General features: G+C 41.9%; 1 protein-coding gene across 3 annotated transcripts in view; it reads right to left on the reverse strand.

The window, feature by feature from the left end:
• Positions 1-17,269, reverse strand: part of trrap (transformation/transcription domain-associated protein) — a 79,213-nt gene that overhangs the window by 15,814 nt on the left and 46,130 nt on the right. For all 3 annotated transcript variants that reach the window (XM_030400407.1, XM_030400406.1, XM_030400408.1), the window contains 9 exons: positions 17,068-17,203; positions 14,061-14,252; positions 10,404-10,599; positions 9,541-9,659; positions 9,298-9,444; positions 8,043-8,143; positions 5,908-6,109; positions 4,284-4,445; positions 164-254 (listed from right to left, as the gene is read on the reverse strand). In XM_030400407.1, the coding sequence (XP_030256267.1) occupies positions 164-254; positions 4,284-4,445; positions 5,908-6,109; positions 8,043-8,143; positions 9,298-9,444; positions 9,541-9,659; positions 10,404-10,599; positions 14,061-14,252; positions 17,068-17,203 (1,346 nt within the window). The remainder of the gene's footprint in view (positions 1-163; positions 255-4,283; positions 4,446-5,907; positions 6,110-8,042; positions 8,144-9,297; positions 9,445-9,540; positions 9,660-10,403; positions 10,600-14,060; positions 14,253-17,067; positions 17,204-17,269) is intronic.

Raw genomic sequence — 17,269 nt, forward strand, 5'->3', positions numbered from 1 at the left:
AAAGGATGGAAAGAGAAGAAAGAAAGGTAATCAGGAAACAAATTTTCTGTACCTATACAAGTTTTATGTTTAATAATTCAGGATGGTAGACAGAGGAAATAACTTTTATAGCTGAGAGTATCTACAACAAGGCAACACACGACAGGCAGCAATGTTTACTTACCACTTTTGTAGCGCTCCCTCTGCTCGATCTTGAGTGTCAGGTAAAGGGTGCGGATAGGGAAGTAGACAGCCTGGGGGTACACTCGTCCCACCTAGCAGATAAAAGAGGGTCACAGATTACATTTCAAAGACTTCCCCTTAGGAACGCAAAGGAGAGAGAGAGAGGGAGAGAGAGAGGGGAGGCAGACAGAGGTAGAGGTGGAGGGAGAGTGGGACAGAGAGACACTGTTTGTGTGTCAGAGAGAGAGAGAGATCATACTGATACAGTCAGAGACCTTTGCTGTAACAGAGGGAGTGTTTGAAGCTTTGAGTCAGGGGAGTTACAAACACGTCATGGCTGAATTACAAAAACTGAATGTGACTGATGATGAAATTGCCCTCAAGACTTTCAAGAAAAGTCACCGACAACATTGGGAAAGGCTTAATGGTTGAAGTGAAGGCATGAGAGATTTCAAGTTTTTTTTAAACACATAGCAAATTCACCTCCAACTTGGTGCAGTAGGATCCCTTTGATAAGTGAGGCAGCAGGTGAATTCAGTGTCTACCTTTGGTGTATAATTTATACATCCGTCTCTGGTTCACAGTTCAGGCAGGAGGTAGGATCAGTATGCTACTGACTGTACTGTAGTTCAGCATCCAAGTGAGAAAATCAAGATTCAGTATTCACTTTTTCTTTCAGTTGTGACTTTCTTTAGTCAAGGCAAATTCACCTCATATAGGTTTATTTCATTCATCATCTCTTCATGTATTCCTGCTGGCTCAGATGGCGCTATGGAAAGTGTTTGATCTAAACACACACTGTTTAACACGTTAAATGAAGTCTGGAAAATCCAGTGAAAGCTCTGAACACATTCTGAAATGCCTCCTTTATGTGGCCAAAATATCAATTCCACACTTGTCACCAAATCTCATTCTAATACATGAGGGGGGCGACCACTGTGACACAGCTATCGCTGTGACTGTACAAAGCAAGTGCCTAAGATAGAACAAGAGCTGAGACAAAGCTCACTAAAATTCTACAGAGGCGACAATAGAGATCTGCCATCATTTTAAAAACCATACACAAATTCTTCATCTTAAATACAAATTATGCACCTCCAACAGGTTTAGAAAATATGGCCACCTCTGAGGTTTTTTATGACATCTAGGATTGTCCGAGCAGTCATGTTTCTATTTGCCATTGTATACCCTGTTGTAGTCAGGTAAAAATGTCATAATTATTATTATTATTATCATTTATTTTTACAAGTACAGGAACAAGAACCAGGTTGTATAAAAAACAGATTTTCTTTGAATTTCTACAAAGGATGACTATTTAAGCCTGGCGTTTTTTTGGGCCATTGGATATTGGTAGAATACCAAACCACAACGTTCTCTCAGGACCCGGAGCGCAATTTCATAGGCTGCAATTACACAGCCACTTGATCCCTTTTAGACCCTCAATATGTCTGCAGGGCAGAAAGGGATACCTCCACATCTCAACAACAAAACTGAGCTCAATACGGGTAAAAGTGGGTAGGGAATGGATTGGGGAGGGGGGATAGACGAGAGAGAGATAGACAAAGAAAGAGAAGAAGCATTTTTCCCCACAATTCAGCCTAAGGCTAAATGGATTTTGGACCCTCCAAGCTTTCACTGACTCATTCCACATTTCTCTGACATGCAGTGCAGGTCTTCAGAGAGATTCTCAAACTGCACAAATCAAGATTTCACAAGAACTAGCTCAAGTTTAAAAGCTGCCGCTGAGAATGGGTTGGCCCACAGCTAACTACAACATACTGTAGTTCTGCTTAGACTGGGCGACTAAAAGAGCTGTTCCAGATCCCGGCAGGTCTCAAATTCTTCAAGAGACTCAGCTCCCTCACTCAATGTAACTCTACATGGTTGGTCAGTTGGTGCCGTAAAAGCAGGGGAGACAACTGCTGTTGTACGCCTAAGCCTGGAGACGGTACAAAAGGGAAGAATGAAAACTATTATTGCGTTGAACTACATCTTGGAAAAGTGCTCTTCACTTCCTCAGTAGTGAGGCAATTTTGCTATGGAGCACCTTCAATCACCACCAAAGCCTTTAACTGCTCTTTTGTGGCTTCAGTACAGCTGTATGTAGAATGCTTCCAGTACAAAATGCCACAGACTCAGTCATGAGATAAGTTATTGTAACCTCCTCCTCCTGCAAAATCTGCAGAAAAGGGTACACAACCCAAATCTCTTAAGTCAACTGAATACATTAGGGCTGTCCTAAATACCTTTTTTGGGGCACGCAGAGAAGAAACGAAGAGAAAAAAAATGATGAGGCCTTCAAATACAGATTTGGACGTCTATTAAAATTGCAATAAAAGCACTGGGGTCAGCCCTCGAATTAGGTTGAACGTGGGCACCTTTGCACACCCTTTACACAAACGGTATTGTGCAATTGTTTATATACTACCCTTTCTTAATTTCTCACATTTCTCAATCTAATTTATTGCACATACAGCAAATGTGAAATGTTAATGAATCTCCTCGTGACAGCGCTCAAAAAAAGAGAGGAGAAAGATCGAGAGTCAGGGGTAACGGAAAGAAGGCGTCCTAAGTGGTAGCTAACAGCAGCATTAAAGATGAAAGAGGAAGGAAGGCGGAGAGAATGAGGAGGAACTAGAGATCAGCCCACTAATGGGAAGATAAGAAATGTCATATTTTGGCAAGGCTGAGGTGGGCCGAGGGGGAGAGGGCGAATGGCAAAAAAGGAGGAGGCAGCGAAGGAGGGTGAGAGAGGAGCGCTTGTGGGGAGAGGTGTTGAGATTCTCTGTTAACTTCTGATTCATCTTCCCGCCTGGCCCCCGGCGCTCTTCTCCTCACCTTCATCAATATTTCAACATACGTTTTTTAAACATCCCGCCGCTGCAGAGAAACTCTAAATAATTCAGGTGAGTGCGGAGACAAAGCCTGCCATGCATTAAAATGTGGGTTTCTCTTTACATAAAAAAGGGGATGAAGAAGAAGGTGTCAACCTTTTACCCTTCAGTCATTACAGAGTGACAAAGTAAACCAAAGGGAGTTGTGCATCTCTGTAGATTGAAAATCTCTACAGTCACCCATTGACATCCCCTCATATTCATGCAAAAGGCAGGTACGAGTTTAAATGAGTCAACTTTACCCAAGAGGTCACAACTTAGAACCTTGTAACAAGCCCTATCCTGTCCACACCTAAAAAGGTTAATGTGGTATATAAAAAATAACTGACAAGAACATAAGCAAAGATTCAAAGAAGCAAATGATTCAGTACATTTCTGCTGCTGTGTTCATTTATTTAACAGCTAACTTGCCTTAAGCCAGTAGTAACGCATGCTTAAAAGTACAGATAATTCCCAAATTCATTATTTCATCACACACTTTGTCCAACTTCCCATGATCTTACCCACTTGTATTTGAAAACCCCCGTCCCTTCCCCCTCTTTTTTTAATCTCCAATTTCTCTCATATCATCTATACAATATTCCTGCTTTTCTGCGAGGACGGCTGTTTGTTATAGCAGACTACTCTTTGAAGATCACCCCCTTCAAATTGTGCGGAAATAATACTCCATTAAGCAAAGCAAATTAGTCCTCGCTTTAATTACCAGCTCTGATCCCGCAGTGCGGATGCGCACGATATTAACTTTATAATCATTTCTTGAACAAATAATTTAAAAACCAATTCACCAGGGATCGGTGAAAGCCAGTAAATTGCTGTAAAAGGGGACAGTGAAAGAATCTGAATGCTTAATTTGGTAAATAGAAAGCAGGAGAGAGGCCACTTTGGCGTGAATGCAGTTAATTTATCTTGATTAGAAAGACGTGCATGAACACTAATGCTAACACACCAGCCAGATGTGCTGCACGAAAGAAGCCAAAAGGAGAAAATATGAATGATTGATGGATGGAGCAGACATCTAGACATGAAACTGAGGGTAAAAATGAAAAAGCAACAAGAGGAGGAGAGCTATGATTTTAAACCCCCCCCCCCCCCAAAGAAAAACAGTAAAATTATTTGAGATCAGTGGTTGAGCTGTTTCCATTGATAAAAAGCTGATGACAGAGACCAAGAGGATTTTGGCTTGAGCTCAATGCCGATTTCAATCTGGGAGGTTTGAAAAAGGCTCACCTGGCTGATTAGGTTGAGCAGCGGTTTGCCTTCTGAACCAACCAGGCAGGTCAGGAGCTGTGGTATCCATGCCAACCACTGGATGGGCGGGACTCCGATGCAGTACTTGTCCACAGCATCTGCCAGAGTGTTCTTGTCATCGAAGCTGAGAAGCCACAACACCTACAGAAAAAAAAAAAAAACAGAAGCGGGGGTGCGAGGTGAAGACATGTGGACAGACAGGTAATAAAAAACAACAAATTAAATGCAACAATATTGTCATTCTGCCAAGGCAGTCACATGAGCATGTTACATTCACAAAAAAGTAGTTACTGCTTGACACCAAATATTCAGAGGTAAGGTCTCCATCATTAATCGGACCATTGCTGCTTCCCCGGCTCTGTTCACAGCAGGAGCAATGAATGTGCAAATCTTGGAGATCCTGAACATGATCAAAGCTGAGCCAGTGTGGAGATGATCTCGCCTCCCCTGGTGTGCTTGCGTGTGCAACTACATTATAATGAAGACATTAACCCCACTCAACCCACCCCAGGCTCTCGTCAGCGAGCCAACCCCGGTACACAGATTGTGTATAATTACTGGTAATGACTGGTCATCTCACTTCACCCGTCAGGACTAAGCACTGCCAACCCAGCTTGGCAGCACAATACCAGAGGGGGGTCACCAGTATAACATCTAATTGGAATGAGGAGTTGCTAGCAGCCATTATTAAAACAGATAATGATAGTAATGCCTGATGCTAACACTGGATGTGGCAACAGCATATTTATTATTTATCAAGCTTGACGCTGAGGCAGAGTCTCTCTAATCGGACTCTCCTGTGGCTCTTTGAAAGAGAGACCCAGCAGGCAGTTTAGTCAAGTTTTCACAATCTCTCATTCCCTGTCGGTTCATTAATAAATAAATAAGAGAAATAAGACACGGTTTGTGTTTATATTGAGGCAACTCAAAGAATTTACCTAAATCGTAATAATATTCTTACTTTTTGTGCTGTGATCATCTAAATTGATGTTGCTGCTTCTTCTGCTATAGAGAACCACCTGACCTCTGTACAGCATGGCAGAGCAGAGCAGCTTTCAGAGCTGTACCCATTATAGGAGCATATAGAGGTCTTTCTGTGCTAACCTCTGGAGGGGCTGTGCTGAATGACTTGGTGTACGTCTGTGTGAGAAGGTTAGGTGGTTGTTAGCAAGGGAGCCTTGCCTCCCACACAGGGCTTACTCGATGGGTAAGTATGGTAGCATAGGTCTTACTGTGAGAGAAAGGTCGGTCCATGTAGAGGGTCATGAGATTGGAGTGTCTCCAAGGGGAGGCCATTAGTCTGTTAACCCCCCCCCTGCACGCTAGGGGTTGGCCTTCACTCGACCATCGATCTGCCATGAGAACCCATCCACACACTACTGTATACCGCTGGACTTTAATCGATCTAATCACTACGACTCCCTGTTTGAAACTGTGGCAGAGTTTGAAAGGGGGAAAGGGTTTTTTCTCATCAGCACCAATAATAAATGGGTTAGATTGGGTCAGGAAACAAGGGAATTAAAAGTGACCTTGTCTGAAAAACAAAAAAAACATAGGCCTCACACAATCACACAAAAAGCATCCCTTCCACTTCAGGTATCACCTTTGCTAGATATTTGCGGGACTTGCTCTCATTCTGGTGGCGGCAGGCGTGGAGGTAGCAGGTGATGGCTGAGACACCCAAGTGGAGCTGGCGGTCCTTGACAAAGATGTTCTCCAGGTAGTCGCCCCACATGGCCCAGGCCTTAACCAGGACGTCGTGCATCTGCACCGCTGCTGAAAAGGCCTTGTTGGCCTCCTCTGACCTGAGATGAGAAGATGGAGAGCATTAGAGAGTGAAGGGATGGACTGTGGAGTAGTCAAGGGCAAGTGGCAAAGAATAGGAGGAATGGAGAGGAGGTAGGTTTGAGTGGAAAGAAAAGAGCGAGAGGGGAGGGCTGAAAGAGATGGATGGATTTACTTGTTGGAAGAAGGGAGAGGGGGGCTGAAAAGGAGAAAGATTGAGTGTGAAACAGATTACGATGATCACATTCTGAATTATGTACTACACATCAATAAGCACCATATTTCATTTGCTGTAATCTTCAAGGCCTTTCCCCTCTGCATTACAGAGTAAGCATTTAACCCGGCATGAATTAATGTCACCCAGAGTTCAGGCTTTTTGCTATATTGTAATATGAGTTGAACCCAACCCTATCATACTGTGTGGATCAATCCGTTTAATGCTGGGTGACATATGAGCTTAACGTCTTCCTATTTTATCAGAAATTACAGTGCCGCAGCAAGGTAAAAACCTCCTCGTAACGGCTATATTTATCTGTATACAAATACAGTGACCGTGAAGAGCATTGCTACAGCTCAGAGAAATCTGCAGGCTGATAAACTTGAGACTCCTTGGGGTTTTTTTTATTCTGGCACTGCAATCTCGCAGTCACACTTTGAGCATCCGATTTAGAAACTGTTAAATAGCAGGCAAAGAAATAGACAGGTGAAATCTGGCAGGGGCCCCCCTACATTTTGACTGCACCATTTATGCTGACAGGGAAATATATTCTGAATCATCAGCTGTTTTCACCACGCCAAGCAGCTTCTAACTGCTTGTTGGCACGCAGTCTGAATAATTTTCGCACACCTTTCAGCCTTTGATTAATAAATAAGATGCAAGAGGCACCGGAGACGCACCACCCTGCAGTCAAAACAAGAAGACAGGCCTGTCAATGAAAAAGCCTTACTGAGCTACAGTTGGTAAATGGACCTCCATTTTAGGAGTGCTTCCAAAACTACTCTCCCACTTACTTACAGTGAAATGTCTCCCAAGCCAATCAATTAAAATGTGTTATTATAAAAGGCATTTTGGCATGTGATTAAGAAATGGGAGCTTGATTGCTATGGGAGTCAGAGCCGAGGACCCTCCAGTAATACTTAATGGGGTTGCCTCAGTCACTTTGCCAGTGTTAAAGTACATTAACAGTTTCCACTACCCGGCTCAACAGGAGCACAGGCACCCAACAGACTGTCAAATCTCTGACACCCGTTTAATTGAATGATCCCAAAATCCTTAGCACATGTGGTTGCACATGCGCACGCACATACACACACACACACTCTTTAAACCCCTAACCCCCACTCTGCTGTTAATTCTCCCCTGGTGTAAGTGAAACTTAATGATTGCAATAAACCCTGCTGAGGTAGAGGCAAGTTCTGCTGATCCCAGAGATTCCTGCAAATTGCCTCGAGTTAATTATTGAGCTGCATATACATTTAATAAGCCTTCCTCAATTTGTCTTTCACCCCTCAGGACGCCATGTCACGTCAAAGATGACGGGTGAAAAGGGGCTGCTGAAGGGGTGTTAAAGAGTGGGGCTGTGGGTACCCAGCAAAGCATGAAAAGAGCAGTTGTACGCTCCACAGGCAATCCCTGCAGCTAAAAACACATTACTGACGCCGTCACAAACTGATGACACAGATGCACGTTAATATCTAAACCACATCATGGGGTTGACCCAGTAACATAATCTCAGAGGTGAGCCAGTCTGAGGCGAGAAGTGCAGATTAAACATGACTGCTGTGTCCTGATGGGCAAAAAACACCCACGCGGAGTTCAGGGACCACTTTGAGGACAAGACAGTGACAAACCAAAAGAAGACAGTGACAGACAAAAGGATGAATTCAGATTATGAAGAACTAAAAATGGAAAGAATCTAAAGTTTGCTACGAAGTGGCAACACTAAGACATACTTGTTGATTTGAGCAAGGAACATGCCCTTCAGAGCGTAGAACTCAGCCGTCATCTCCTTGGTGAAGTACTTCAGGTTGGTCGACTCGATCACCTCCAAACCCTAGCAGAGGCAGAGTGAACAACACAGCTTTAACTTTACACCAAACTGCAGTTAAGAAACTTTCGTGGACGCTGGGGAGAGGAATCGCGAACAAGATACCGCGACACTCGGCTTTAGACAGGGCCATAATCACAGGTGAAAAACAAACAAACTGCTCGGTGTTCATTAAGAAGTAAGAAAAGAGGTGTTCAGGGAACTAAACTTCCATTATGGTGAGCCTCTGATTAGGTGTCCCCTATGTACTGCTGTGACAAACGATGTGTAGCGGGAGAGAGAGACAGAGAGAACCAGAGGAGATGAGATAGAAGAGAGAAAGAAAGAGAGAGAAGAGTGTCTACTGGCACTTTTAATGACTTGTGGTGTGCTGAACTGCTCCTATTAATCAGAGTACTCCATGGGCTTAAGAGCAAGCTCCTGAGTTACACTCTCTTATAAGTCTTGCAGCTATAACTTGTCACCTAGAGCCACCCCAAACACTTCTTACCACTAACTAAGCCTCCTACTACCAACAGAAATCAGCCCAAGTATTTAAATGACACTTAATGAATCAAATGTGTTGTTTCTCAGTATATGCTGGCTTATTTCAAATTGGAGCATGCATTACCAGAGTCCACATCTCTGGCAGCTGTGCTGCATTATGGTGCAGGTGTTACATGGACGGGATACGTTTATCATGTTTTGATGACACATGACAAGATTACACAAACTAAATTAGCTTTGCTCCTTGTAGACAGTGACTTTACCAAGAAAATATTTCATTTTACAAAAATAGAAATAGAAATGTGCATGTCTACGCAAATAACAGTAATTAACAGGGATTTTTAACACACTGACATTTGTATTCTATTGTTCGTTACGTGCTGATGCATACCTAACAATCATGAGTCTTAAATGTACTGAGATTATACAAATTAAGTACAACTATTGTTAATGTAACAATCAACAATTTACTGTCAAAGCAATTGTTCAAGTGTCAAAGCATGTGGAAAAAAAAGTAGCAGTGAAATGAGAGATGGGTCAGTTAATGATTCCATATGCATCGATACTGAGTCCATTAGACAAATGAAATTATAAAAAGGCCTTAGTTCTTCTCTAATTTGAAATATAGTAGGGTCTAAGGCAGAGGGTGTCTTATGTGGTACAGGGACGCTCACCTGCATACACTCATTCTTGCCCATGACGCCGGCAAGCTGCAAATAACATTTGACCTGCTGTCTAATCTTCTGGAAGCAGTCAACAATGGGCACTGTGGGGATGGTATGGATACGACTCAGGATGTCAAGAGCCACATTCACCAAACCCTGGGGAAACAAGAGTGTGATATGATTTTACAAAAACAATTAAAAGAAAGGAACTTCATGACTTGGTAAAAATGGTTCATAAGCCTAAACCAGTACCTGCTTGCGTCCTATTTTGCCATACTGAATGATAGCAGAAGCCGATGCATGAACTCCCAACATGGCATTGTTGTTGTTTGGATCGTGCTGCGTGTTCGTCTCATAAGCTGTCACTATGGCTGTGGACAGGGACAAAACAGTGATGAACATGGTATTTATTTTCTTTTAACGCAAGTGTCATGTTTGAAGAAGTACGCAAAAAGGTATAGCTAAGAGGAGCGTGGTGATCTTCTAGCACACTGAAAGCTCAGCTCTCATAATGCAGGAGGGCACTGGGGACACTAAACGTATTGAACAGTAAATGGGCCATGGCGATGAATTTCATCAAGAAAATTCCATTTCACTTCAACATAAGTTTGAAGGCTGTCACGTATAAATGAAGTGGATTTTATTGGCATGGTGCTGCAGAACCAGTGCTATCATTATTGCAGTGCCTCACTGTGCGAGTTGGAGCTCAAGTTGCTTGAGACATCACATTTTGCAGTGGCTGCCTCTCTGAATGGTTTCAAAGTCACTGCGGGAGAGAGCTGAACACTGAGCAAGGTAAATATGTGTGTGTGTCAGAGTGTGTGTGTGTGTACTATGTCCTGCAGTGAGAGAGAGGGAGAGATTGCTGTAGCAAGCTGACATTTGGAAATGTACAGAGACCCTGAAGGGGTTCTGAACATCGTGGCCTTCTTTGAGAAGAGCACTTTGTGGAACTGGTAAAAACCGAACCAGCAATCTGAGTGTGTCTGCATGAGAGTATCACCCTGTAAGATTCATACAACCTGCATAAAGTGCATGCATGTGGACCTAAATGTATGCCTCTCTGTTGACAAATTTGACAGGCAGTACTGGATCTGTGGGCGTTTGTGTCGTACCTTGGTAGTGGTGCTGGCGCCACATGAAGATGCTGCTCCAGTGGGACAGATCATCAGAAACAATAGGCAGTCGGTTCCTCCAGGTCTTCACCACAGTCTTCATATCGTGAAGGCTGGTGTTGCGGCCCAGGTTAGCCGGCTGAAGCCCTGCATTAATTTGGGCTGCTTCTTGCAGCTCAATGATCTGCTGTGCCGCCTGGGGGGGGGGATAAGAGAGAAATCTCAACTTTTTGTATCATACACAGGATCGTGATTATCTCTAGAGCACACTCACTACACTTGCACTCTTTAAACTTTTATGGTGATAGATCTGAAGCAGCCGCCAAATGCTTCTCGAGCTTTCAATGGCTAACTTTTTTGTTTACAGTTTACATTTCGTGTTCCCAGGCTGGCTCTATGGGCTGCTTCAAAGATTTGGTCCAGACAGTATACCAGCTGCACTTAATCTTGTTAATATTCTGTCTACACAACACAACAAATCTATGCTACTAGCCAAATTTGGTTTCGTTGGCACTGCATAACCCACATGGCATCCATCTGCTGTCAATCAGTGACTGTCATATTTTTTAAGTTAAAGAAATCTCATGTACATTTTTTTATTCTATTTCGAGCTGATGCTCCAGAACCAAACAACATGTTAAAGCTTTGCTTGCTCTGGGTGTTCTAACATGCAAAATAAGTTTTTTTGCCATCAAAAATGTCTTGTGCATTTCTGCCTCATCACCCTCCCATTATTACTTGTTGCTTTCAGTGTGTGGTGTACTGCACAATGAAGCAGAGAATTCCTAAAATATCTAAATCAATTCAACAAAGCAGAGCTTAAGGAGTGAGATGGCGACAACATGGTTAGAAAGTAGATAGAGTGTTTGGAGACAAGGTTTCAGATAAGAGGTGGAAAGATGGCATGGGAGATGTGGAGAACAAGGATCAGGAGATAGATGGAAGGAACAAGCCGAAAGGTGATGGCAAAAAGAAAAGGTGTGAGACTGTGTTAATGGAAAAAATGACTCTGTGTGAGGCTCTGAGGTAAAAGCATAGAGAGTGGAAAACATGAAGGATGAAGTCAAAGACAGAGCGTAAAATGATAAGAAAAATAGGACTGTTACTGTCAGGGTATTGACAGATATGAGGACATAAGACAATGCTGGCTTACTAAACAATCCCAGGGGCTGAAAGCCTCCAAAAACAAGATGGATCAAAGTGACACATTTACTTCTACGGAGAGCTAGATCTGACGATCTCTACCTCATCCCTGACAGAACACAATGCTTTACCATACGCTCTCATAGCAAAACATTAACACCATGATTGTAGACTTTTGACAACATTTTTGCATTTCCTTTTTTCAGGCCGATCTGAGTTAATAATGACTAGGAGATATTACGGATGTTCCTAACGACCAGGAAGTGTAAACTTACACTAGAGGGTGTGTTTAATCGAAAGAAAACATTAAGTAAACAGTCAAAACTGAGCACAATTTCAACTAAGAGGTAAAACATTTTCTGTTAAAGTAACACATACATTATATCTTAGGTGTACTTAATAAGTGTTACTCGGATTTTATAAACAACATTTGACAAGGAAGACAGGACATTCAGGTCCAAATCATGTCGATGTATAATTTAATCGTGTAAATCAATAAAATAAGAATATCTTTAACTGACCAGTATTTCCGACTAATGAGGGTAGCGAAGTTTGGTAACACTTCATAATAACTGTTATTGATAATTTATAGCTATTTAAATTTTAGTTAAAGGGGCTCTGTGGAACTTTTGTGTTATGTTGGAAGCTGTTTGTTTAAGTTAGCAGACTAAACTTCTAAGCTAACGTTAGCTACTATTATCTATTATCGGTGCCAAGAGAGGCACAGAAACGAGGCACTCGAGAACTTGCATAAAGTCACATCCTTTCCGCCATTACAGAGAGATCCACAGTCCAGCATCATTAAACAACTTTATCCACAGGCTTGTGTAGACAACCGAGAGACGGTGAAGGTCTCATTTTTCAAGTCACATTACAATCCACTTACATATGGCCAAGAAAAAAGTGATTAATAGTAAATTATTGCAAATTGTTAAAAAAAGAGAGCCCCTTTAATTGTCAAGTCGCTCTTAACAAACAATGCAGTGTTTTATAAACCATTTATAAATGTTGCAGTTAATGGCCATCCAAATATTGTTTATAGATCAACTACACAGTATTTATTTACCATTCACAAAGTATTCTAAACATCAGTTGCAACTTTGCAATAAACAAATGGTTTATAAAGCATTTCACCGTTAAAAGTGAAATAACAAAAAACTAAGAAAGAAAAACACAAACAATTATTGCATTAAAATACAGTCCAGCAATATGTATTTTAATGCCGCCAGAATCATTTTGCAGGGAAAATCATTATGTCTTCCTATATTACTTCAACAGCTAATCTGCTCCTATATGGCACAAAAAAAAGGACAAGGCTATGGGAAAATGTGAAAATGATAAGCGAGGGCTTCTATCTCATTCCTTGGAGAGAAAAAAAGCCTCATTGATTGGCCCAAAGCCGCTCTGTGAACATACAATCAATCATTCCATTATAACTACTCATCAATCAATATTAATGCCAACCCTCATAATCGATAGCGTGGGTGATAATCCATTGATCGTCAGTCACTGCTAAGAGCTGGGATTTGATGATAACTTGATTCAAATGGTATTTGAGCCCTTCTGTATTTGCAGAGTCTGGGCTTCTCATTCTCCGAGGCTCATGGAGTCGTGAATATGAGATATAGAGTTTGGAATGGAGATTTACAACAGGCTGCTTGGCTGGGCAGAGGAATAAATAGCTTGTTTTCCCTTGGCTAGGGTAAATAATTGGACTGCACATATGCGAGCACATGCACACCCCAAAAAACCACACACACACACACACACTAAAGCAGAACGTAGTCACCCAATTCAAATAGCCATTTTGAAAAGAGAAATGTAGTGAATCAGAGCTGTGCTGAAGACCCCCCCCCCCCCCCCCCACGCTCCGAAATCACATCTCCCAAAACAAAATAAATTAGGCAATACTATATTTTTCACAATTATCTGTTAATATCAGCTGATGGCCCATTTCTAACCTTCATTCAGACCGTCCCATTCATCATGTAAATGTAATTCTGCTGCAGGTATTTAATCAAATGGTATCTGATGGCAGGGAAGTAATTACAGCCATCCTAAACTAACTCCCTTTCTCCTGTTCTTCTCTTTCTCTCTCTCTTTTCTCCCCGCATTTGCCACATTCTGTTCACTCTACCTTTTTTTCAATTTCTATCGCCCAAGTCTTCCCTCTTTCTCCTTTTTCATCTTTGCCCCTGTCTATTGTAATCTCCTGTGGTGGAATCAAAGAGGCTTAAAAGGTTTTTTATTTTTTTATTTTTTTTTAATCATCCATCTCAATTTTATAAAATGGAGAGAGCTAGAGGGAGATAGAGACCGTTATCAGCAGTTACTCAACAACACAACGTCTCAGAGCATCTGATGATCTCTTGACATGCATCTCTTCAAGTGCTTATCACAATAAACTGACTTCCTCTTCACCGCTCTTCCCGGCTTCCTGACTGCTGTGTCAGTCTAAATGGAGCCTTTCAACAGAGGAAAAGAAAAAAATCTTCATGCATTTTGGGCACTGACCTGCAACAGCGGTGTGTGCACATGGGAGACGATGTGCGGCAGCCTCCTCCACTCACGGATGGCCAGGCTGGAGGCCATCTCCACCAGCCGTTCGATGAAGTTGAGCTGCTGCTCCTCTGGGTGGCAGATGGCCAGGTAGCCTCGGTGCATGTTCACCTTCCATGCCATCTCCTTAGGACAGCTCAGCTCCACCTAGAAATTCAAACAAACTCCATTTTCACATTTAACTAGAGCCTGATTTTATCAGCTGATATTGGCCTATCACAGCTGTATTGGTATATAAATGTATGCAGTCTATACAGTTTGTGCTGCAATGTGAAAACTTTTTCAAACAGAACGTATTGCAGAAATTAAATGCTCGGGTAATTTATAAATATTTGATTTCCAGTAAAGTTTTTACTGCACAGATGTCATTATGTCATTTTGAAGTTTATTGATAAACACAAAAAAAATCCTGCCTCCATATCTTTGTCACAAGCATTTAATTTGAGGTATCTACTTCAAGGGATTTATACATTGACATTTAAAGAATATTGGCCAATATATTGATTTAGATCACTCTCCAATATTGGTACCCACATAAGCCCCCCAAAAAACAGAATTGGTCGGGCTCCAATTTAAACACCAATTCATATTAGATAAAAAAAAATTATAATATAATAAATATTTGTTTTTGAAAAGGTAAATGGTTCGTGATGATTCAAATTTTTAATGATCAATATACCACTGTCAAATTAATGGTGTACCTTGGTAAATTACCCTAAAAATATGAGATCATATCTGGGAGGTTGAGTCTCACTACAGCAGTGGTTCTGATATCCACCTTCCAAATTTTGCTTGTTCGTCTCTACGTTCATCTGTAGAGCATAAATGGGCTGTAATTTGATTCATCTATGAGTCTAACTTATTCTACATTCTCCTGCCTCCAGAAAATCAAGCTTTACTTGTGTTTGCACTGGAAAATAACCTCATCTTGCTCTTTTAGTCTTTAAAGCAATTCATCAGTTTCCCCGCAAGAATTCATACCAGCAGCACACAGGATTAAATGTTCAGATAAAAAATTTAAAGGATCAAATATTGAGAAAGAGTCTACACGTGTCAGACACTTCAATTTAATGCTGTTTAAGACCTTTTCAAACACATTTTTAACCATATTTAAGACTGCTTTTGGACAAATTATTCAATCACTGCAGTTGTGTATAAAGACATGCAGCATGCATTTGGTCCAAGTACAGGGACATTTTACATATTTAGGAAAATGGTTACTTGAGTGGGTTAATCTACATCTTGCCAACAGGTTAGTGCAAGTAAAACGTAAAATTACGGTATCAAAGGTTTAAAGATTTTTAACATTAGAAATGTGGACCGTCAAAGAGATGAGTTTGAGTCTTTTTGATCAAAAAATTGTGCAGATGTGTAGATTTATTGCATGCAAAATATAGCTTTGCAGCAGCCTTGCATTTTTCTTTGGGATCAGCTGACTGATGGCAGCAGTCAGTTAAGATTAAAATCTATGAGGAATTAATATGACATTCTGTAGAAACAGATACACAGTTGGTGTATGTGTTGTGCTGTTTTTCTGAGTTTGTTCCTATGATGTTAAAGAGAAAGGAGCATGGCAGTTTTAATTAAATGTAAACATCTGAGGGAAAAGGGCCTATGACACTTTCCTTGCATAATTTAGTTCATGGACAAATACACAACAATACAGTTTCCAATTCATTTTCTGAATGGTTTCAGCAGGACTTTTGTACTAATGACTAATCAACCTGACGAGTCTGACACACTAGCAGAGGAGAGGAAATGGCCCCGCTATTGATTAAAATGCAGAATACATTAACACTAAACAAACAACAGCCTAGGGGAGGCTGATGCGTCAAACCTGCGGTTTGCTGTTATGTGTTCATGAGGAAGACAGAATGAGAGAAGCCCAAGAAGAGGAAGAGAGAACAGCGCAAGAGAGTGAGAAAGCCTAGGTGTGTATTTGTGTAAGCTCTTCTGATGTTGGAGAAAATTACAGTGATCGGTCAAAGCGCACTTATCAGGGGTGACACTTGATGAATATCCTGGAGACAGGGCCGCCCTTATCAAGAGCCAGCTTTAATTGAAAGCGGGGGACATTTGGACTTTGCCTCTGAGGTGGTGAGCAGTGGGAAGGCAGGCAACTGAAAGACTTGCTCCTCTCCTCCACCATAAAACAAATCACCCCGCAGCAGATGCCAGGGTAATTATTCACACGCACAGCTGTCGTAAATATTAGCTGCTAAATCCAGAGCTGCAGAGCGAGGGATGAAGAGATGGAGGTGGATGTGGAGAGGGTTAGTAATGACAAAAAGAAGTAGGGAAGTGAAGTCGAAGAAGTAAGAGACAAAAGAAAGAGAAATGGGTACACAGAGGAGGGAAGGGATGAAACGCAGAGGAAGGGATACAGCGGAGTTGGTGTGGCCATCCAGACAATTTAATTAGGTGTCACCTTAGGACAGAGCGGCTCAATGGATTGGTTCCAAGTCTCCTTGAAAGAGCAAAGCAGGAGTATTTGTTATATGCAAGGTACTATCACACGCTCGCCACCCGTCTACACTTTGTTTTAGAAAACATGAGGCCAATAAATTAACAGGCCAAACAGCTGAACTGCATTTCCACAGCTTTACGGCCAGCTCTCTCTTCCTCCGTGGAGGTGTGGGTTTGTGGAGCTGCAGGACGGTCCCAATATCAAGTTACTATACTTCACACTGACACGAGGCCTGGGCTGCAGCACTGTACTGGATACCAGGAATGTAATAGAGAAAAGGAGTCGAGTCCCCGGTTCAACGGGTTCACGCCTAGAGGCTCCACTGTGTCTGTGATTTTGTTAGTGATAACTTGTGGTTACAATTTCTATTTTCTGTCAAACTGTTGGGGGTTATTGCAACCTTTGGGAGACAGTGAGAGCGCTCATGTATGTGGGTGTGTGTTTATGTGAATTCCATGCATGAATACATTTTCACATGGTGACTGTGCTCCTCACCTGTACCAGAGCTTCCTTCATGGCCGCCCAATTGGAAACCCTCCAAGCACACTCGAGCATGAGATAAGGGTTCGAGTGGCCTTTAGATTGGCCGTATTCTGTCAACGGTTCCCACTGGTTCAATTCCTTAGAGCAGCTGGACATGGAGACGAGGGAGATGAAAAGTTAGGCTCTTAAATGTGCTACAGCTGTGCTAATTAAG

This window comes from Sparus aurata, chromosome 20 (genome assembly GCF_900880675.1).
Source record: "Sparus aurata chromosome 20, fSpaAur1.1, whole genome shotgun sequence".
In the NCBI taxonomy this organism is placed as follows: Eukaryota; Metazoa; Chordata; class Actinopteri; order Spariformes; family Sparidae; genus Sparus; species Sparus aurata.